The 20,363-nt window shown below is 42.7% G+C and overlaps 1 protein-coding gene across 1 annotated transcript in view; it reads right to left on the bottom strand.

The window, feature by feature from the left end:
* Positions 1–305: 305 nt before the first annotated feature.
* LOC139577305 (trichohyalin-like) overlaps positions 306–20,363 on the bottom strand; it is a 37,800-nt gene continuing 17,742 nt past the window's right edge. Inside the window, exons 6-10 of the mRNA XM_071404314.1 lie at positions 5,642–6,144; positions 5,388–5,456; positions 5,187–5,261; positions 4,403–4,480; positions 306–4,309 (exon numbers count right to left, since the gene is read on the bottom strand). Coding sequence (XP_071260415.1) covers positions 3,072–4,309; positions 4,403–4,480; positions 5,187–5,261; positions 5,388–5,456; positions 5,642–6,144 — 1,963 coding nt within the window. The 3' untranslated portion in view covers positions 306–3,071. The remainder of the gene's footprint in view (positions 4,310–4,402; positions 4,481–5,186; positions 5,262–5,387; positions 5,457–5,641; positions 6,145–20,363) is intronic.

Here is a 20,363-nt window from a genome sequence, read left to right on the forward strand (position 1 = left end):
AGAGAAAAGTGCTCGAAGTTGACCCCTTTTACCTGCCCCACCATACCATGACTCATTCATGTCATCCTAACTGGAAAATATAAATGGTTGAGATTGATATCAAGCGTACAAACAAGGTTGTCAAACTATTTGATAATTTCCAGTTATCAAATAGTATATTCATAAAATGATGTCTTGAATATAGGATGGGTATCATGTTTTGTCTGATAATTGTACTAAAATGTGAATAATATTGACATTTCAACTTTCAAATGGAAACACAAAGATGGTTGGGGGTTCAGAAATCAGAGAATGTTGACGTGAAATGGGAATATATCAAATCAAATCAAAGTTTATTTGTCACGTGCGCCGAATACAACAGACCTTACAGTGAAATGCTTACTTACAGGCTCTAACCAACAGTGCAATTTCTAAGTTAAGAAATGGTATTAGGTGAACAATAGGTAAGTAAATAAATTAAAAACAACAGTAAAAAAGAAAATAACAGTAGAGAGGCTATATACAGTAGAGAGGCTATATACAGTAGTGAGGCTATATACAGTAGTGAGGCTATATACAGTAGAGAGGCTATATACAGTAGAGAGGCTATATACAGTAGTGAGGCTATATACAGTAGAGAGGCTATATACAGTAGAGAGGCTATATACAGTAGTGCGGCTATATACAGTAGAGAGGCTATATACAGTAGCGAGGCTATATACAGTAGCGAGGCTATATACAGTAGAGAGGCTATATACAGTAGAGAGGCTATATACAGTAGTGAGGCTATATACAGTAGAGAGGCTATATACAGTAGCGAGGCTATATACAGTAGCGAGGCTATATACAGTAGAGAGGCTATATACAGTAGAGAGGCTATATACAGTAGAGAGGCTATATACAGTAGAGAGGCTATATACAGTAGAGAGGCTATAATCAGTAGCGAGGCTATATACAGTAGTGAGGCTATATACAGTAGAGAGGCTATAATCAGTAGTGAGGCTATATACAGTAGAGAGGCTATAACAGTAGTGAGGCTATAACAGAAGAGAGGCTATAACAGTAGCGAGGCTATAACAGTAGAGAGGCTATATACAGTAGAGAGGCTATAACAGTAGCGAGGCTATATACAGTAGAGAGGCTATATACAGTCGTGAGGCTATATACAGTAGTGACATCTCTCTAACTGGTCTCCTCTCTAACCACTACACAAAACAGTTGTCTCTCTAACTAGTCTCCTCTCTAACCCCTACACAAAACAGTTGTCTCTCTAACTAGTCTCCTCTCTAACCCCTACACAAAACAGTTGTCTCTCTAACTAGTCTCCTCTCTAACCCCTACACAAAACAGTTGTCTCTCTAACTAGTCTCCTCTCTAACCCCTACACAACACAGTTGTCTCTCTAACTGGTCTCCTCTCTAACCCCTACACAAAACAGTTGTCTCTAACTAGTCTCCTCTCTAACCCCTACACAAAACAGTTGTCTCTCTAACTAGTCTCCTCTCTAACCCCTACACAAAACAGTTGTCTCTCTAACTGGTCTCCTCTCTAACCCCTACACAAAACAGTTGTCTCTAACTAGTCTCCTCTCTAACCCCTACACAAAACAGTTGTCTCTCTAACTAGTCTCCTCTCTAACCCCTACACAAAACAGTTGTCTCTAACTAGTCTCCTCTCTAACCCCTACACAAAACAGTTGTCTCTCTAACTGGTCTCCTCTCTAACCCCTACACAAAACAGTTGTCTCTCTAACTAGTCTCCTCTCTAACCCCTACACAAAACAGTTGTCTCTCTAACTGGTCTCCTCTCTAACCCCTACACAAAACAGTTGTCTCTCTAACTAGTCTCCTCTCTAACCCCTACACAAAACAGTTGTCTCTCTAACTAGTCTCCTCTCTAACCCCTACACAAAACCGTTGTCTCTAACTAGTCTCCTCTCTAACCCCTACACAAAACATGCCATAATTGACATCCACGTCTTCGGCGCCCGGGGAACAGTGGGTTAACTGCCTTGCTCAGGGGCAGAAGGACAGAATTTGACCTAGACAGGATCAGACGGTATTCTGACCTGTTTTCCCACCATGACACTCATCACAGGACAGACTATCACGTTGTTCTAGACAGGATCAGACAGTATTCTGACCTGTTTTCCCACCATGACACTCATCACAGGACAGACTATCACGTTATTCTAGACAGGATCAGACAGTATTCTGATCTGTTTTCCCACCATGACACTCATCACAGGACAGACTATCACGTTGTTCTAGACAGGATCAGACAGTATTCTGACCTGTTTTCCCACCATGACACTCATCACAGGACAGACTATCACGTTGTTCTAGACAGGATCAGACAGTATTCTGACCTGTTTTCCCACCATGACACTCATCACAGGACAGACTATCACGTTGTTCTAGACAGGATCAGACAGTATTCTGACCTGTTTTCCCACCATGACACTCATCACAGGACAGACTATCACGTTGTTCTAGACAGGATCAGACAGTATTCTGACCTGTTTTCCCACCATGACACTCATCACAGGACAGACTATCACGTTGTTCTAGACAGGATCAGACAGTATTCTGACCTGTTTTCCCACCATGACACTCATCACAGGACAGACTATCACGTTGTTCTAGACAGGATCAGACAGTATTCTGACCTGTTTTCCCACCATGACACTCATCACAGGGCAGACTATCACATTGTTCTAGACAGGATCAGACAGTATTCTGACCTGTTTTCCCACCATGACACTCATCACAGGACAGACTATCACGTTGTTCTAGACAGGATCAGACAGTATTCTGATCTGTTTTCCCACCATGACACTCATCACAGGACAGACTATCACATTGTTCTTACATTGTCAGATAAATATCATGTGATTATCTCTAACTTCTCCAATCCCTCCATGAAAAAGTAATCTCATCTCTAACCTCGTTGTCAGGCTAATTCAGTGAAATGGTGAACTAGGTTACATCTGCCCAAACATTCCTCAGATCTCCATCAGTTCTCCCTGTCTTCTTCCTCTCTCTTCTACCTCTCCATGTATCCCAGCACTTCTTCAGGCTAGTTACAATAACTCATTTGCACATCTCCCACAGTCTATCTATCAGTCCCTGTATGTCTCCATCCCTTTCCACAATCACTCTATCCTTCTCCTCCATCTGTCTATTCTTCTCCTCCATCTGTCTGCTGAACTCTCTCTGCATCTTTGTCTGTGAGATCATGATGTTCCTCTGTAACTCAGGTAGGACTATCTTCATCAGGTTTCTCTCTGCATCAACTTTGGCCTCTCCTTCATAGTTCTCCATCATGTCCTCTATCTCCTGTCTGTGTCTCTCCTCCATCTCCCTCCTCTCATTCTCTCTCTCCTCTTTCAATCTCTCCATCTTTCTCTCCATCTCCACCTTCCTATCAGACTCCCTCTTCAGCTCCCTCTCCAGTTCTATTTTCTTCTCCTCATCCCTCTCTTCTTTCACCTGTCTCTCCAGTTCTGTTATTCGTTCTCTGAGAATTCTGATATCTCTCTTGAGTTTCTGGATTTCTCCATCTTTCTCCTTCAGAGAATCCTGCAACTCCTTCTGAAGCCTCTCTCTCAAGTCTCTCTCCTCCCTCTGTTTCCTCTCTCCTCTCTCTCTCTGGATCTTTCCCTCCATTTCTCTAACCAGGGTCTCTGCCTCCTGGTAGGTCTGACTGCTGTAGAATCTCTCTCTGTTTCCTGCCACCATCTCCTCTACCTGATCCAGCAGCTCTGATACCTGAGTGCCATGGGCCCTGTCCTTAATGTTGAGGACGTGGTACCTGCTCCCACTTTTCTCTACAAGCTGCTGGAGGTCCTGACTTCCTGCTTGGAGAAACTCCTCAATGCTCTGCTCTTTCAGGACATCATCATGGGTGAATAGAATCACAGTGTGTTCCCAACAACCCTCCCCAAACATCTCCTCTATTCTCTCCAGCACCCCTCTCTCCTCCCCCTTAGAGGGCTCCACTGGTATGACCAGGAGGAAGGCGTGGGGTCCCGGGGCAGACAGACGGACACAGAGCCTCACATCCTGTCTCATCTCCTCCAGAGAGAGTCCAGGACAGAACCAGTCTGGAGTGTCCACCAGCACCAGCCGTCTCCCACACACGTCCCCCTCTCTCCTCTTACTCCTCTGGGTCACTGCAGAGGGGCTGGCCTGGGCCCCAAACTCCTCTCTGCCCAGGATGGTGTTTCCTGCTGCACTCCTCCCAGCCCCAGTCCTCCCCAGTAGCACCAGTCTCAGCTCAGACACACTGGGAGACACTGGGGAGTCTGGACTGCTGCTCTCTCCTCCCACTGCAACACAACACACAGCACTGATCAACACACTGACTCTCTGGAGGATGTACAACAGAGTCAAATATAATATAATCTACATCCATAACTCACTATGTGGAGGAAGTAACTCCATGCTGTTTGTCCTCCTCTGTGGAAGTGTGGGGTCTGTATCTGAGGTCTCTCCTTCCACTGTAACACAACATAGAGAACTGGTCAACATACTGACTCATCAGAGACACATTTAAAACATAGTATCAACAAACTACAAAGACATTACACATCATAGTGAAATATAGATTATTGGAGAAAATAGAGAATATCAAGATGGATGACAGTTTGAGACAATATTGATATCTCACTAAGTGAAAGATGGTTCACTATAGACTAGAAACAGTAGGAGACAACAGGACAATATTGATATCTCACTAAGTGAAGGATGGTCCACTATAGACTAGAAACAGTAGGAGACAACGGGACAACATGTAAAACTCACTAAGTGAAGGATGGTCCACTATAGACTAGAAACAGTAGGAGACAATAGTACAATATTGATAACTCACTAAGTGAAGGATGGTCCACTATAGACTAGAAACAGTAGGAGACAATAGTACAATATTGATAACTCACTAAGTGAAGGATGGTCCACTATAGACTAGAAACAGTAGGAGACAACAGGACAATACTGATAACTCACTAAGTGAAGGATGGTTCACTATAGACTAGAAACAGTAGGAGACAACAGGACAATAGTGATAACTCACTAAGTGAAGGATGGTCCACTATAGACTAGAAACAGTAGGAGACAACAGGACAATAGTGATAACTCACTAAGTGAAGGATGGTCCACTATAGACTAGAAACAGTAGGAGACAACAGGACAATAGTGATAACTCACTGAATGGAGGAAGGTCCATGCTGTGTCTCCTCCTGACTGGGAGTATGGAACCTGTATCTGACGTCTCTCCAGGTTCTAAAATAATAGAACAACCATTTAGAATGGGAACATTTACCTCAGTGACACATGAAGGCACATAGACCTACTGAAGGGGAGTTCTGGGTTTCTATTGAAATGTTAAGTATCACATATCTCACTCACCAGTCATCTGGGCTGAGATCTCTCTTCTCAGTCTCTCTACCTCAGTCTTCACATCACATATCTGTTGAGCTGAAATAACAAAGGAGGACTTGGATCTGAATTCTGTGTTAAAGACTTTAGACAGAAATATGATGCAGAGGGAAAGTATGAAGTGATGGACAACAATATTCACAACTCAGTGGAGAGTCGACAATAACCTGAGAATTGAGGAAAGTACAGAAGACTAAATGTATTAATGGTGTGAATAATCTTACCCAGTTCAGCATTTTCATTGTTGACATCCTCCACCTGTTTGTCTCTTTCCTTTAACTGCTTCTCTCTCTCCTCTAGTAGGTTATCTTTCTCTTCTACTCCCTGCCTCCTCTCTTTTAGTTCATTTGCTTTTCCCTCCAGTAGTTTGTCTCTCTCTTCCAGTAGTTTGTCTCTCTCTTCCAGTAGTCTGTCCTTCTCTCCCAGTCTATAGTTTCTGTCCTCTAGTTGAAGGTCTTTATCCTTAATTTTTTTGTCTTTGTCTCCTAGTTCAATCTGCTTCTCCTTTATTTCACTATCTTTTCCCTTCAGTAGTTTGTCTCTCTCTTCCAGTAGTTTGTCTCTCTCTTCCAGTAGTTTGTCTCTCTCTTCCAGTAGTCTGTCCTTCTCTCCCAGTCTGTGGTTGCTGTCCTCTAGTTGAAGGTCTTTTTCCTGCAGTAGGACTCTGAAGTTCTCTACTTGGCTGTTCTTGTCCTGCAGGTTCTTTCTCAGTGCCTCTAGTTGAATGTCTCTATCCTTTAGTTGCTTGTCTTTCTCTTCCAGTTGGTTTTCTTTCTCTTCTAATAGTTTCTCCCTCTGTCCCATTATCTGGTTCTTCTCCTCCAGGAGTCTCTCTTTCTCTCTCACTTCCTGGGTCATATCATCCAGTTGTGTGTCTTTCTCCTCTAGTTGTTTCATCATCTCCTGTCTTAATAACATTTTCAACTCTGAGAGCAATTAACATATTTAATTGGTTATTTGAATAACACATTTATTAATTCATTCAATAGTATGCCTATAAAGACATTATCATTTGATGGAGGTGGTACAATTATTAGTAATTATTTCCTCCAGTCAACAGTTATCTGAGCTGAACCAATCATCAACTGGTCTATTGACTATTTGAAACATTACAAATGAATTAGTCTGAAAAACTGAATGACATCACTCATGTTCCCTGATTCAATCCTCTCTCCTCCAGACTCTCTCATACTTACCAAGCTCACCAGCTGATGCCTCCCTCTTCAGCTTGTCCTCCTGGGTCTCATGTTGTAAATACCACAAACCTGATCCTACGGTGTTAAACAGAGAGGTGAGCTCTGTGTGGTAGACTACATCACTATATACAGAACAAACAGGACCAATCAGATTTCTCCTGTCACTCAAGCCTCCCTCATGTAGGGACTGTGGGCACCAATGAGATCTGGTTAACTTCATAAATAATGTTGTTTTGTTATTGTCCTATCTCTGATCAAATGATTATGTTCATTGTTAGTGATAACCAGCATTGGGCTCTATGGCAGATACAGGATATTGTGTCAGGAGGCAGGGTTCTATGGAATATACATTCAGTAGAATCTGAAGAACATCTGACATCATAATCCAACCTACCTTGAGAACATTTGGGGAGAGTATTGATAAATGTAAAGAAACTGATTTAATTTGTAGCCTTGAAGAAGACAAACTGCTGTTCACAAGGCCTGTAGTTTTTATAGTATCAGATTAACACTCTGGTCTGTTCTTTGTCTTGTGTTATTGGGTGTCAATAAACAAAACAGACAAATAAGTAATTACTCACCCAATTCTGATCATCCATTATCCAAGATGGAGAGTCATGAATAATGATCATGTAAAACAGAATACATTAGTTATTATTGTTCATTGAATTTCTGTCTCATTACATAATTTAATGAAATACCATACATCATATTGGAATGACTGTTCATCACATTCATTACTAATGTACATCTAGGGAAAGGGATGTAAGCAGCACTACTATGTGAGCAGTCTGAGAATGACTGAATGCTTCATAATAAGACATCAAGCTAAATTCAAGATGATTCTATTTTAATTTTGGTGTGTGAAATATTGACCTCTATGGCAGATATATTGTGGGAGATCTTTGATATGAAAATTCTGTATAATTGGAAGAACATCTATACATCTTAATCCAACCTACCTTGAGAACATTTGGGGAGAGTATTGATAAATGTAAAGAAACTGATTTAATTTGTAGCCTTGAAGAAGACACACTGCTGTTCACAAGGCCTGTAGTTTTTATAGTATCAGATTAACACTCTGGTCTGTTCTTTGTCTTGTATTATTGGTTGTCAATAAACAAAACAGACAAATAAGTAATTACTCACTTCTTGCTGATCATCCATTATCCAAGAAGGAGAGTCATGAATAATGATCATGTAAAACAGAATACATTAGTTATTATTGTTCATTGAATTTCTGTCTCATTACATAATTTAATGAAATACCATACATCATATTGATATGACTGTTCATCACATTCATTACTAATGTACATCTAGGGAAAGGGATGTAAGCAGCACTACTATGTGAGCAGTCTGAGAATGACGGCCCTGAATTTGTCTGAACCGTCTCAGTGATTCTCCTTCCAATAGGGCGCTTCCCCTTTAATTACATATTAAATAGCATCAGCTGCTCAAAAGTGGGGTTGTTATGGAGACGCAAATGAGGATGTGTTCAACCCTCAGTTCTGAATCGTCTTTACTCCGTTTGTTTTGTTGTATTTAAAAGTGTGCTTTGTAGCCTAGTCGCAAGTTTAACCAGGATCGGATCCACTCACTGCTTCCTTTAGACTAAACATCTCAGTTGTTCTCTGCTGGAGATCTGTTGGCGGATTGGAAGGTCTGACTGACCGATTGACTAACTGCTACAACTATTTTGCATACGGTATTTCATTAGTTTTAGAGTGATGCATACCGTGATGATTTAAGACTTATTGAGATGTTATTTATCTCATTGAGAAAAAGACATCAGTAATTACTCAACAAATGCTTATCATCCATTATCCAAGATGGAGAGTCATGAATAATGATCATGTAAAACAGAATGTAATAGTTATTATCATTACCTTCAAATCACCATCTGTCACATGATCCTCTCAAATACCATAGTGATGTGATATACATCAGAGGGGTATGAGTGTTCATCACATTCATTACTAATGACAATCAAGGGACGTGACAGTAATGTTGGAATGGTTCTAATGCTTTAGGACCAGCTCAGAGCTCAGAGTGATGGTAATATGCATTGTAACTAGTTGATATTCAGAATGAATCTAGTCTATTCATCTGTAACTCCTACTATGAACTCCTACCTACATGAGAAAGTACAAGTGTTCTGTACAGGGAAAGAGACTGGTTGTTATTGTTGTTGTTTAGGTGTTTAGAAACATTACTGGAGTTCTAGAACACTTACCTCCTCTGACCCATAAAAACACTCCAGCCTCCTTCTTCTGTTCTCCATGGATGACCTGACATATGTAGTCTCCTGTATCTGACTCCCTGAAGTCTCTCAACCTCAGAGACACGTTGCCTCTCTCCAGCTCCTGGGTGATCAGACTCACTCTGCCCTCATAGCCACTCCTCTCTGTTACCTGGCCATTCTGATACAGGTAAATACACTCTGTCTCTTTAAACCACCTGATCGTCATGGCAACAGCACTGGTGTCAGGTGAGAGGTGACAGGGGAGGGTGACCTCTTCACCAACATCAGCCCACCACTTGTCTTCTGAGGTGAGTTTAAACTGAGCTGTTCAGAAAGAGAGAACATTTCATGTTTAATGACATCATCTGTGTCAGGAACACAAATCCTCTCAGTACATGTATAAACACAGCTGAATTAAAAACTAAAATCGACATACAACAACCAGGACCATGTCAATTCTAAATACAACCCCCACAATCCCAGACAGACATATTCATTTGAAGGAAAGTATATATGTCATAGAAGAATGTGATGCTACAATCTAGAATGATATTATCCCATTTGTTCCCACATCTTTCCCAGACATGCCACTATGCTAATCTTATGCCACTAGTAAGCCTAACATGTCATCCATTTTGATTATTTATTTATTTAAAAGTATGTTTTATTCTTGGTCACAATTGTGACAGAGTGCTCTGTTTATAATAACATAAACAGATATTTACCCCTATTCCTCAACCTCAATATCTATATACCTCAGTCCACTTACCCACACACCTAAACTCAATGACCCACACACCCCAGCCCTGTTACCCCCATGCCCTAACCCTAACACCCACATGCCAATACCCTCAAATCTATACAATCAAGTACAGATACAGGCATATCCTGGCCCTAAATGACCTGTGTGTTACTCAAGACCCCAGTTTATTTGCCAATACACCTCATCCCTGTTACTTTCATATCTCAGCCCTGTTACCCACTTTCCTTAGGCCTGTATTCCCCAAGTCACCAACAGTAACCTATATCCAGCTATTCACTGCACACCCCAACCCTGTTATCAGCATGTTTTAGTCCTGTGACCTCTGACCTGTACACACTAATCATTTCATAGATAAACTAATATTACACTGGTATAACACATGTGATCCAGCCCCAATCTCTTGTTTCTACCACAAACGTTGTTGCCAGAAAGGATTTGATTGGACAATAGACGTCCATCCAGCCCCATTACCTGTATGAACCTTGTGTATCCCTACACCCCATTATAAACCAGGGAAATCCATGGGCATACTCATATAAAACAGGTCTACCCCAGTGTCCAAGCCTCAACATTCATACTAACCAGGTCTACCCCAGTGTCCAAGCCTCAACATTCATACTAACAAGGTCTACCATTGTGCAAGAGACACTAAACAAACCTAATAACATTAAATATCACTTCAATTATTATACTAATTCACTTTATGGGTCTATACACGGCCAATTCCCCCTGAAATAACAACATATGATGTTTTACAGTAAAAATCTCTGATTTAAACATCAGTAAAGGTAATGGATAATGGTAAAATCATCTGTAACATCATTTAGAACAAGTAAATCCTGAACCGAACTCAACTTAAATCTACTGAAGAAAGAAAAGGGATCTGCTATGACTAAATATATAGAATAAATTAGAGGCACTGTATTTTCCTATTAGTCAGACATGTTTGGCAGGTAGCCTAGCGCTTAAGAGCATTGGCCCAGTAACCGAAACGTCGCTGGTTTGAATCCCTGAGGAAACTAGGAAAACATTTGTTGATATGCCCTTGAGCAAGGCACTTAATCCTAATTGCTCTGGATACATATTTTATTTATTTAACGAGGCAAGTCAGTTCAGAACAACTTCTTATTTAGAATGACAGCCAACCCCGGACGATGCTGGACCAATTGTGCTCTGCCCTTTGGGACTCCCAATCATGGGCGGTTGTGATACAGCCTGGAATTGAACCAGAGTCTGTAGAGACACTTCTTGAGATGCAGTGCCTTAAACCGTTGCGCCACTCAGGAGCCCAACTTACTTGTTGATATGTACAACTTTAACTTCTCTAGATCCAGCAAAGTACAAAAGGTTTATTTTCTTCCGTATTGTGTCCGGCTGGATTAAATGGGTTCTATAATAAAGAGATGTTTGGAGGGAGAGGTCACTGTGGAGCAGTAGAGCTGTTTCTCACAGACACAAACTCAGCTACAACTCCTCATTTTACAAACACATTTCATCCAGACACACATTTACACATAAAGACAAATAAAACCACAAACACATTTCATTTTCAATAGTTGGTTCAGTTCTGTTCTCCCAAATACATGAAAGAAATGTTCATCATTAATTATAGCATGGTGACTTTCTATCAACGTTGGACTCTGCCATTTTAACTGCAATAAAAAGAGAAAACATTCATATTTACATCATTACCATTCATCAAATTCTCTCTTTTGCTCAATCACACAGATACAAACATCACTTCCTCTTTCTCCAGTCCTCATTGTTTTAAAACAGGACTTTTGTGTCTAGTTTGGAAAGTGAAATATACTGACATCTCCTCTTACCTTTACTGGACTTCACATCCTCCACTTCACATTCAAAATAGTTGATTTAAATCCATAACCACTCAAATAGTAACTATATGTGCATATCTACACGTTTTTACAGAACAATCTACACCTCAGGCCTAAACTGAGACACAACTTTCACCTTCACCTTTACACAGGTACTTGGAGTAATCTCCTCCCCCCAGCCTCTCTGGTTATTAGAAAACCCAGTCACAAAGTCTAAATTGTCTATAGGCCTATCGTAAAATGTCATGAAAACAAAAATGTACATTTCTGATCTTAATTTAAGTTTAAGGTTAGGCATAAGGTTAGAAGTGTGGTTTAGGGTTAAATCTGATTTTAAGAATGTAGCTCAGTTGGTAGAGCATAGTGCTTGCAATGCCAGAGTTGTGGTTTCGATTACTAAAAAAGTATGAAAATGAATGACTCACTACAGAGCGTCTGGTAAAATGTAAAAATGGTCAGGGTTTGTGACTTTGTTAACTAGTGACCAACATTAGAGGGTTTATGCTATCGTACAGCATGGTGCTGTCTTCTATCATCATATTTTAGTTAATCATCTCTAAAGTTCTAAAAACTGTTTCAATTCAATTCAGAAGACCGATCCAGCCAGCAGATTGTAGTGATGTTCTTTAATTATAGTCATATTATCCTGAGCTGTAAAGATTTAACAGTGCATATCAATATTAGCTTCTCTTATCTCTTTGGACCCATTCACATGAGTAAATGAGTGAAATTGCTTCCATGACAAATAGTCTCAATGCTTTTCCATCCCCTCCTAATAAAATTAATGTAGCTGACTGGTGGTCATTTACTGTCTGAGAAGAGAGTATCATTGCCGCCTGCTGGTACATGTTGGAAACTGCAGTGAATTTACAAATCAGAAAGTCAGACATACCATATATGGGACTGGGAGTAAAGGCTGAGTTTGGGTTAGGGTGTGTAGGGGACAGGGCTGGGGGTAAAGACTGTGTTTGGGTTAGGTGTGCAGGGGACAGGGGACAGGGCTGGGGGTAAATACTGAGTTTGGGTTAGGGTGTGCAGGGGACAGGGCTGGGGGTAAAGACTGAGTTTGGGTTAGGGTGTGCAGGGGACAGGGGACAGGGCTGGGGGTAAATACTGAGTTTGGGTTAGGGTGTGCAGGGGACAGGGCTGGGGGTAAAGACTGAGTTTGGGTTAGGGTGTGCAGGGGACAGGGCTGGGGGTAAAGACTGAGTTTGGGTTAGGGTGTGCTGGGGACAGGGCTGGGGGTAAAGGCTGAGTTTGGGTTAGGGTGTGCAGGGGACAGGGCTGGGGGTAAAGGCTGAGTTTGGGTTAGGGTGTGTAGGGGACAGGGCTGGGGGTAAGGGCTCAGTTTGGGTTAGGGTGTGCAGGGGACAGGGGACAGGGCTGGGGGTATAGACTGAGTTTGGGTTAGGCTGTGCAGGGGACAGGGCTGGGGGTAAGGGCTGAGTTTGGGTTAGGGTGTGCAGGGGACAGGGCTGGGGGTAAAGACTGAGTTTGGTTTAGGGTATGCAGGGGACAGGGGACAGGGCTGGGGGTATAGACTGAGTTTGGGTTAGGGTGTGCAGGGGACAGGGCTGGGGGTAAGGGCTGAGTTTGGGTTAGGGTGTGCAGGGGACAGGGCTGGGGGTAAAGACTGAGTTTGGGTTAGGGTATGCAGGGGACAGGGCTGGGGGTAAGGGCTGAGTTTGGGTTAGGGTGTGCAGGGGACAGGGCTGTGGGTAAAGACTGAGTTTGGGTTAGGGTGTGCAGGGGACAGGGCTGGGGGTAAAGGCTGAGTTTGGGTTAAAACCATTACAATCTGGGCACTTACAGACAGTATCCATGTCAGCACCTTAAGTTAATCAAGACTTTAATTTTCAAAAAAGACACCGGAAACCATATACTTTTGGTCAATTATCTTTAAATTTAGTCTCAGTATGACAATTTTCAACAAGTTTCTACTGTGACATTCTGCACAATGCTGTGTCATGTGGTAGCCCCTGGCAACAGTGTTTACCCTGTTCATCCTCAAACCCAAACCAGTATGTTCTAACCCAGCTGTAGATGTGGAGTATAGCAGCAATTCACTAGAATAGGAGGCATTTTCTGCAACTGAATTCAATTTATTTTGTCATGTTTTTTATTTTGAGTACAAAATATACAAGTGATGCTAGATCTTATGTTTTACAAGTAGATATTTAAAGTTGCATTTGATTTCAACGGTTTGTTTTTAAGTTAATTGTCTGAATTATTTTGGTTAGGTCAGGGTGTGACGAGGGTGGTTTGTTTAGTTTTTGTATGTCTAGGGGGTTTTGTATGTCTAAGGGGTTTTGTAAGTCTAGGTATATGTATGTCTATGGTGGCCTGGTATGGTTCCCAATCAGTGGCAGCTGTTTATCGTTGTCTCTGATTGGGGACCATATTTAGGTAGCCATTTAGGTAGTTTGTGGGTTCTTATTCTATGTTTAGTTGCCTGTCTGCACTAGCCATTTTAGCTTCACGGTTCGTTTATTTTGTTTGTTTGTTCAGTGTTCGTTCTTTCAATAAAGAAGAAAGTACGCTTACCACGCTGCGCCTTGGTCTCCTCCTTACAACGACCGTGATAGTTCTCTATCTAGACAATATTACCATGTCGTCTTAGAAGGTTAATCGTGATTTGTCATTAACTATTTCTCATTGAGCCCCATTCAGTGAAACAGTTCATTCAGCCTCATTTACTGCCTTTTAAAAAACATAGCTGATATGGCTGACTTGCTTAAACAAATGTGGTTTCTACTGACAATGGAGATGTACAAACTATGGCATAATGGGACGACAAGCGGATAAGAGGCAATCCATAATTTCGATTAAGACGTTAATGAGCGAGCAAGGACGGACGAAGTCAATATATAAAATGGCACCGATATAGAGGGCAGCCGTGCTTCTAGCCCCGAGGAAACTTTGCAGTGTTATTTCTTACATTGTTAGCCTAGACATTTTAGTGTGTTATTACATACAGCCGGGAAGAAGAAGGGCGGGGTGTATGTTTCATGATTAACTACACATGGTGTGATTGTGATATCATAATGGAACTCAAGTCCTTTTGTTCACCCGACTTAGAATAAATACCTCACAATGAAATGCCGACCGTATTACCTCCCAAGAGAATTATCTTCGGTTATAGTCACAGCCGTGTATATTCCCCGTTACACCTGTTCAGTGTGCATTTACAGGTGATTAGAATGCTTGTTATGGTCATTTTTACATGCCTTCATTACACCTGTCCAGTGTGCCTTTACAGGGGATATTAATGCTCTACTCAGACTCTGTCTAGAGTCTCGCTCCAGAGACTGGGTGGACCGGCCCCTGGGCACGGGGGCCAATCCAGCCAGCTCACTTCCCCAGGGATATGGGGGGAGGGGCCGGAGAGAGCTGAGGCTGACCCAGGGAGGGGGGCCCGACCCCCGGAGAGGGGTGCCTACTTCCGCCAACGGCCACCAGGGGGCACAGTACATCCAGCCAGCTCCCTGCACGGGCTGGGGCAACCCAGGGGGAGCCACTACATTCAGCCAGCTCCCTGCACTGGCTGGGGCAACCCAGGGGTCGCCACTACATTCAGCCAGCTCCCTGCCCCAAGGAGAAGAGGGGAGATGGCCCAATGAGGGCCACCAGGGGTCGCCACTTCATCCAGCCAGCTCCCTGTTCCAGCTATAGAGAGAAATAGTAATGATTTGTTGGACAGCCTATGGACATCCCAATGCTGCCCATTCTGTCTCATCAAAATTCCCCAAAATGCAAACAGGTATGACCTTTGACCCACCAAGGTGGACCCATGGAGATGTCATTAACATTTCAATTATTTTATACTTAATTTCATACCTTATACCTTATTTCATACCTTAAGTTAATAACATATCAATTGCCTGAAAATAAAAACTTAAATATTTAAACAAAAACAAAAGAATAACAATTTTAAACTAAAAGACTAAAAAAGCACGTTAAGGAAAAGTAAAGCTGAAAAGGTGTGTTTTAAGATCCCTTTTAAATATGTCCACAGTTTCAGACCTCCTCAGGTTCTCTGGCAGGCTATTCCAGAGGCTGGGGGCATAATAACTAAAGGCTGCCTCTCCATGCCTCTTGGTCTCCTCAGGTTCTCTGGCAGACTATTCCAGAGGCTGGGGGCATAATAACTAAAGGCTGCCTCTCCATGCCTCTTGGTCCTAGACTTCAGGATAGTTAAAAGGCCAGTGCCAGAGGACCTGAGGGACATACTGGGTACATAACTTAAAAGCATGTCTGACATGTATTGAGGTGCACTATGGAACGCCGTTTGGGTCTTTGCGTGTCAAAAAGATACACGTCAAATAACACTATGTAAACTATATGCAAATGTTGGCCAATCACAAATAAGGCTGATGTGAAGCCAGCTATATGAGAAACATCTCATTCATCATCACCAACAAACTACTAAATCATGTCGAACCTTGAAAACATGAGAGACCTCTTTTTAAGTTTTACCAGCCAAGTGCAACCACCTTTACAACCAGCCCAGGAGGATCAGGTGGTTCAAAGGTAGGATTCATTCTGGTAGGTTAGGTAATACCTGACAAAAGTCAACATTAACCGGTACAACTACCTAGTAACGTTAACATGTAACACTCCCCTGTCTATTATTAGCCTATCTAGCTAGCTATGTTATCGTTTGTTATTTTACAGTTTGTCCGTTCCAGTAAACTAGGCCTGTCTATTATTAGTCTATCTATCTAGCTAGCTATGTTATCGTTTGTTATTTTACAGTATGTCCGTTCCAGTAAACTAGGCCTGTATATTATTAGTCTATCTATCTAGCTAGCTATGTTATCGTTTGTTATTTTACAGTATGTCCGTTCCAGTAAACTAGGCCTTTCTATTGCTATTATGTTGTGTTATGATGTTGTCTTTTTCTTCAAATATCACTTGAACATGAAGCGTTGTTGGACTGGAATGAACAAACTAACGATAGCAGCAGCTACCGTGGGGTGTGTCAGTCTGGGCGCCGTCGATTAGGCTGAGTGTCATTATTGTAACTTTAATAACGTTTACACATGTCAGATTTCAGTCGTTCAGGAGACGGAATAATGCTGGAATCTAAAGGCGTCAACCCGGGAGAAGCAGGCTGATAACTATGAGGGTTTGTCTGATCGCTGAGCCTAACATCCAGCAGCTGAACAGGAGAGGTACATTTTCCCTTTATCCCTGCAGTACATGAGGACACAGTGCGGTCCACAGTGCTTGCTTTGTAAGTAAGCTAGGTGTGAATCTATCTTGTGATTTAACATAGACTTATTGAAGGTTATTTTATTGATTTAAAGATCATGGACCGTTTCCCTGTTTTAGATTAGGATGTTTTTCATTAGATTTAAATAATGTTTCCATATCTCAGTATCTTTAGAGTATCCTGTGAGGCAGATCAAGTTGCACTATGGTCAGGAGGAGAGCAGCTTCTTGAAGGTTTTGGGGGAAACATTCCCCTAGATGAATCCAAATGTAGAGGCCTTTAAGACAGACAGGAGGAGGCTCGTTCTCCTACAGCTGGACAGCATGTGTCCAGCAGCAATCAAATCAGCTGGACTATGGAGGTCTGCCCTGTACTTAAGATTGAAGGTTTTTGATAGTTTATGTGTTAGGAAGGGGGAGGAAGATTGAGATGGATTATGTCACGTGATAAATGCCAGAGGTAATGAATTAATTTGAAAAGAAACTGGAATGAATTGAATTGAATTGTATGGAAACTGGATTTCCCTCTGTATACAAACGTTATAAAGTAATTGATCAACTGGTGATTTCTTGTATTTTTATGTTAAAGGAAACTGTAAGGGAGGACAGAACCTCGGAGACAGAGACTCCACCTATGGAGACAGAGACTCCACCTATGGAGACAGGCCTCCCTGTTGACTCACCACAAGCTTCAATGACACTAGAGGTTTGGAACGTTAAATGACCTTTTCCACTTTTAGCATCAAATGATAAAGTATAATATTAGTTCTAGGATTCTCATTGTAACTTAACAATCAGAATGGCTTTATTTATTACTGTACCTGTATTGATTTCAGTCTCTAGTGGAAATGCAGGAGATACGACGTCTCCAAGACGAGGCTACCATCTCTCTCTGGCTGCAGACCAGGAGAAAGTATGTATATAATATAGCTGAGTAAATCTGTTCAGATCACATCAACGGCATTCCAACAGGAAACACTTACTTTTTCAGACACAAAACAGATGAATTCAATACTTATTTTTGCCACAGGAGATGAAACGTCGTTGTTTTGAGGAGTGGGAGAGCAGGTGGAGGAAGGTAAGGGATTTCACCAAGTTGATATCATCTGTATATTATGTAAGAGATAAACGCAGACGTTCTGTACATTACCTTGGAAATAATGGACGACGCAGCAGGACAAGGCGGAGCCGAGTCCCTTTGCGGAGTTATTTTTTTAACGTACAGAAAGGAGGCGTTTATCCTGCTTATACTACAGTTACCAAAGACAATAATACTAAAGCACACATTTATCTGCAGAAATCCTGCTGCTGCTTGCTGCTACTGCTACTATGCACTGGCTTCCTGCTCCCAGCACCACCCCAGACTCCACCTGTTAGGTTCTGTGTTCCTGCCGGGGGTTTTGGTATAGCTTACCACACTCACTGCTGTAGGCTATTTTATATTGACGCTTTTGTTGATCAATTTCTTCAACAGATGATCAGGTCTATATAATTATCAAACATACATTAGTAATGGAAAGGAAACACATACTCTTTGTTTAAGTATTACAATTCTACATTAGTAGGCAGAAGTTGGTACAGAGGACAGTATATGATAGCTCTCCCCAGGTTCTGCAAAATGTCTAAGACATCCTGTAACTCATATAGCCTCCCCAGTCCCCCTTGCGTGACTTTCCCTGGCAACAACATTTTAATAAATCTAACCTCCCCTTGACAGCAGCAACCATCTTATCAGCAATTAAAAGCTCAGAAGTGGGTTTGACTGAAACTTGACCTTTCATAACAAGTATCGGGTCATAACAAGGTGAACGAGTCCAAGCATCTTCTGACAGGTGTCTGTTTATCACCAGGCCTGCGGCAGCCTTGTGTTCTCAGACAACCAGTCGTATTGTCAGAACCTCAGATAGCCAGGTGGGGTCCAGACAGGAGGAGTATGAACGTAGACTGGTTTCTACCTTCTGATAGTGTCTGAAGGGCACAACACTCAGAACAGGTGTTAATACACACACAGAGGTCTGCTAGAAGAGGAGACCTTACAGTTTATCATAACACCATTTATTAACCCTTTAAAAGGTATGAGACCTTGGTTTAACCCCTTCACTTTGCTTGGGTAGTGAGCTACCTTGAATGAGCAGAGCCTATATCACCAAGGCATTATTCATTACTAAATAAATGGTTAAATGTATTTCTACGTGCTGTTTTCTTTCTGAACTGGTTTTAATGCCCATTCTAGAATTCAACAATGCTGTGGTATAAATATATTTATAACTTAACACTGACAGTAATGCATATTGTAGTCAATAGAGGAGAGAAGACAGAGGGGGGTCTCTCACCCAGAGCAGCCTGATGGAGGCCTCTTTAAGATCAAATACCAGGATGGGAGGGAGCGGATTAGGAGATTCTTGCTCCCTGAATCCATTCAGGTAAATCATTAATTTACTTGTTGATAAACTCACTACTATTAATGTACATTTCAGGCTGAATTACAATTGTTAATGTTGGTCTTTTGTTATATAGATGTTGTTTGAGTTTGTGGGGGAGGATGATGCCTGGAGTGAGGTTTTTACCCTCCAGGCAGCAGCGGGCTTCACAACCCTGAAGAGCACCATTAATGGGTCATTGGAGGACCATGACATTAGGGAGTCCACAACACTGTATGTGTTGTGGTTGTCTGTGGAGGATGTACAGGTCACTAGCATGACAATACTTAATAATAATGTATTTGATGTTTGTATCGGACTACATTTGAACTACTTGATAGTTACAACCCCCTCTCCTCACTTCTCGCCTGTCCCCTCTCCTCTCGCGTGTCCCCTCTCCTCACCTCTCGCCTGTCCCCTCTCCTCACCTCTCGCATGTCCCCTCTCCTCACCTCTCGCCTGTCCCCTCTCCTCACTTCTCCCCTGTCCCCTCTCCTCACCTGTCCCCTCTCAACACCTCTCGCCTGTCCCCTCTCCTCACCTCTCGCCAGCCTCCTCTCCTCACCTCTCGCCTGTCCCCTCTCCTCACCTCTCGCCTGTCCCCTCTCCTCACCTCTCACCTATCCCCTCTCCTCACCTCTCACCTGTCCCCTCTCCTCACTTCTCACGTGTCCCCTCTCCTCACCTGTCTCCTCTCAACACCTCTCACCTGTCCCCTCTCCTCATCTCTCGCGTGTCTCCTCTCCTCACCTCTCACCTGTCCCCTCTCCTCACCTCTCACCTGTCCCCTCACCTCACCTGTCCCCTCTCCTCACCTCTCGCCTGTCCCCTCTCCTCACCTGTCCCCTCTCTTCACCTCTCGCCTGTCCCCTCTCACCTGTCCCCTCTCCTCACCTCTCACCAGCCCCCTCTCCTCACCTCTCACCAGCCCCCTCTCCTCACCTCTCGCCTGTCCCCTCTCCTCACTCCTCACCTGTCCCCTCTCAACACCTCTCGCCTGTCCCCTCTCCTCACCTCTCACCAGCCCCCTCTCCTCACCTCTCACCAGCTCCCTCTCCTCACCTCTCGCCAGCCTCCTCTCCTCTTCACTCACCTCCTTCATCAGCATCCTTTCCTTCTCATCACCCCTCACCCTGAATGTCCTCACTCTTTTCTTCTTTCCACCCCTCACCTTCTAACTCATTTTCTCCTTCTCCCTCACCTTCACCTCCCTCATCTCCATCACTTATGTTTTAGTGGTGTGTGTGTTTGGAGTATTCAGGAGTTGTGTTTT

Source organism: Salvelinus alpinus, chromosome 5, assembly GCF_045679555.1.
Source record: "Salvelinus alpinus chromosome 5, SLU_Salpinus.1, whole genome shotgun sequence".
Taxonomy (NCBI): domain Eukaryota; kingdom Metazoa; phylum Chordata; class Actinopteri; order Salmoniformes; family Salmonidae; genus Salvelinus; species Salvelinus alpinus.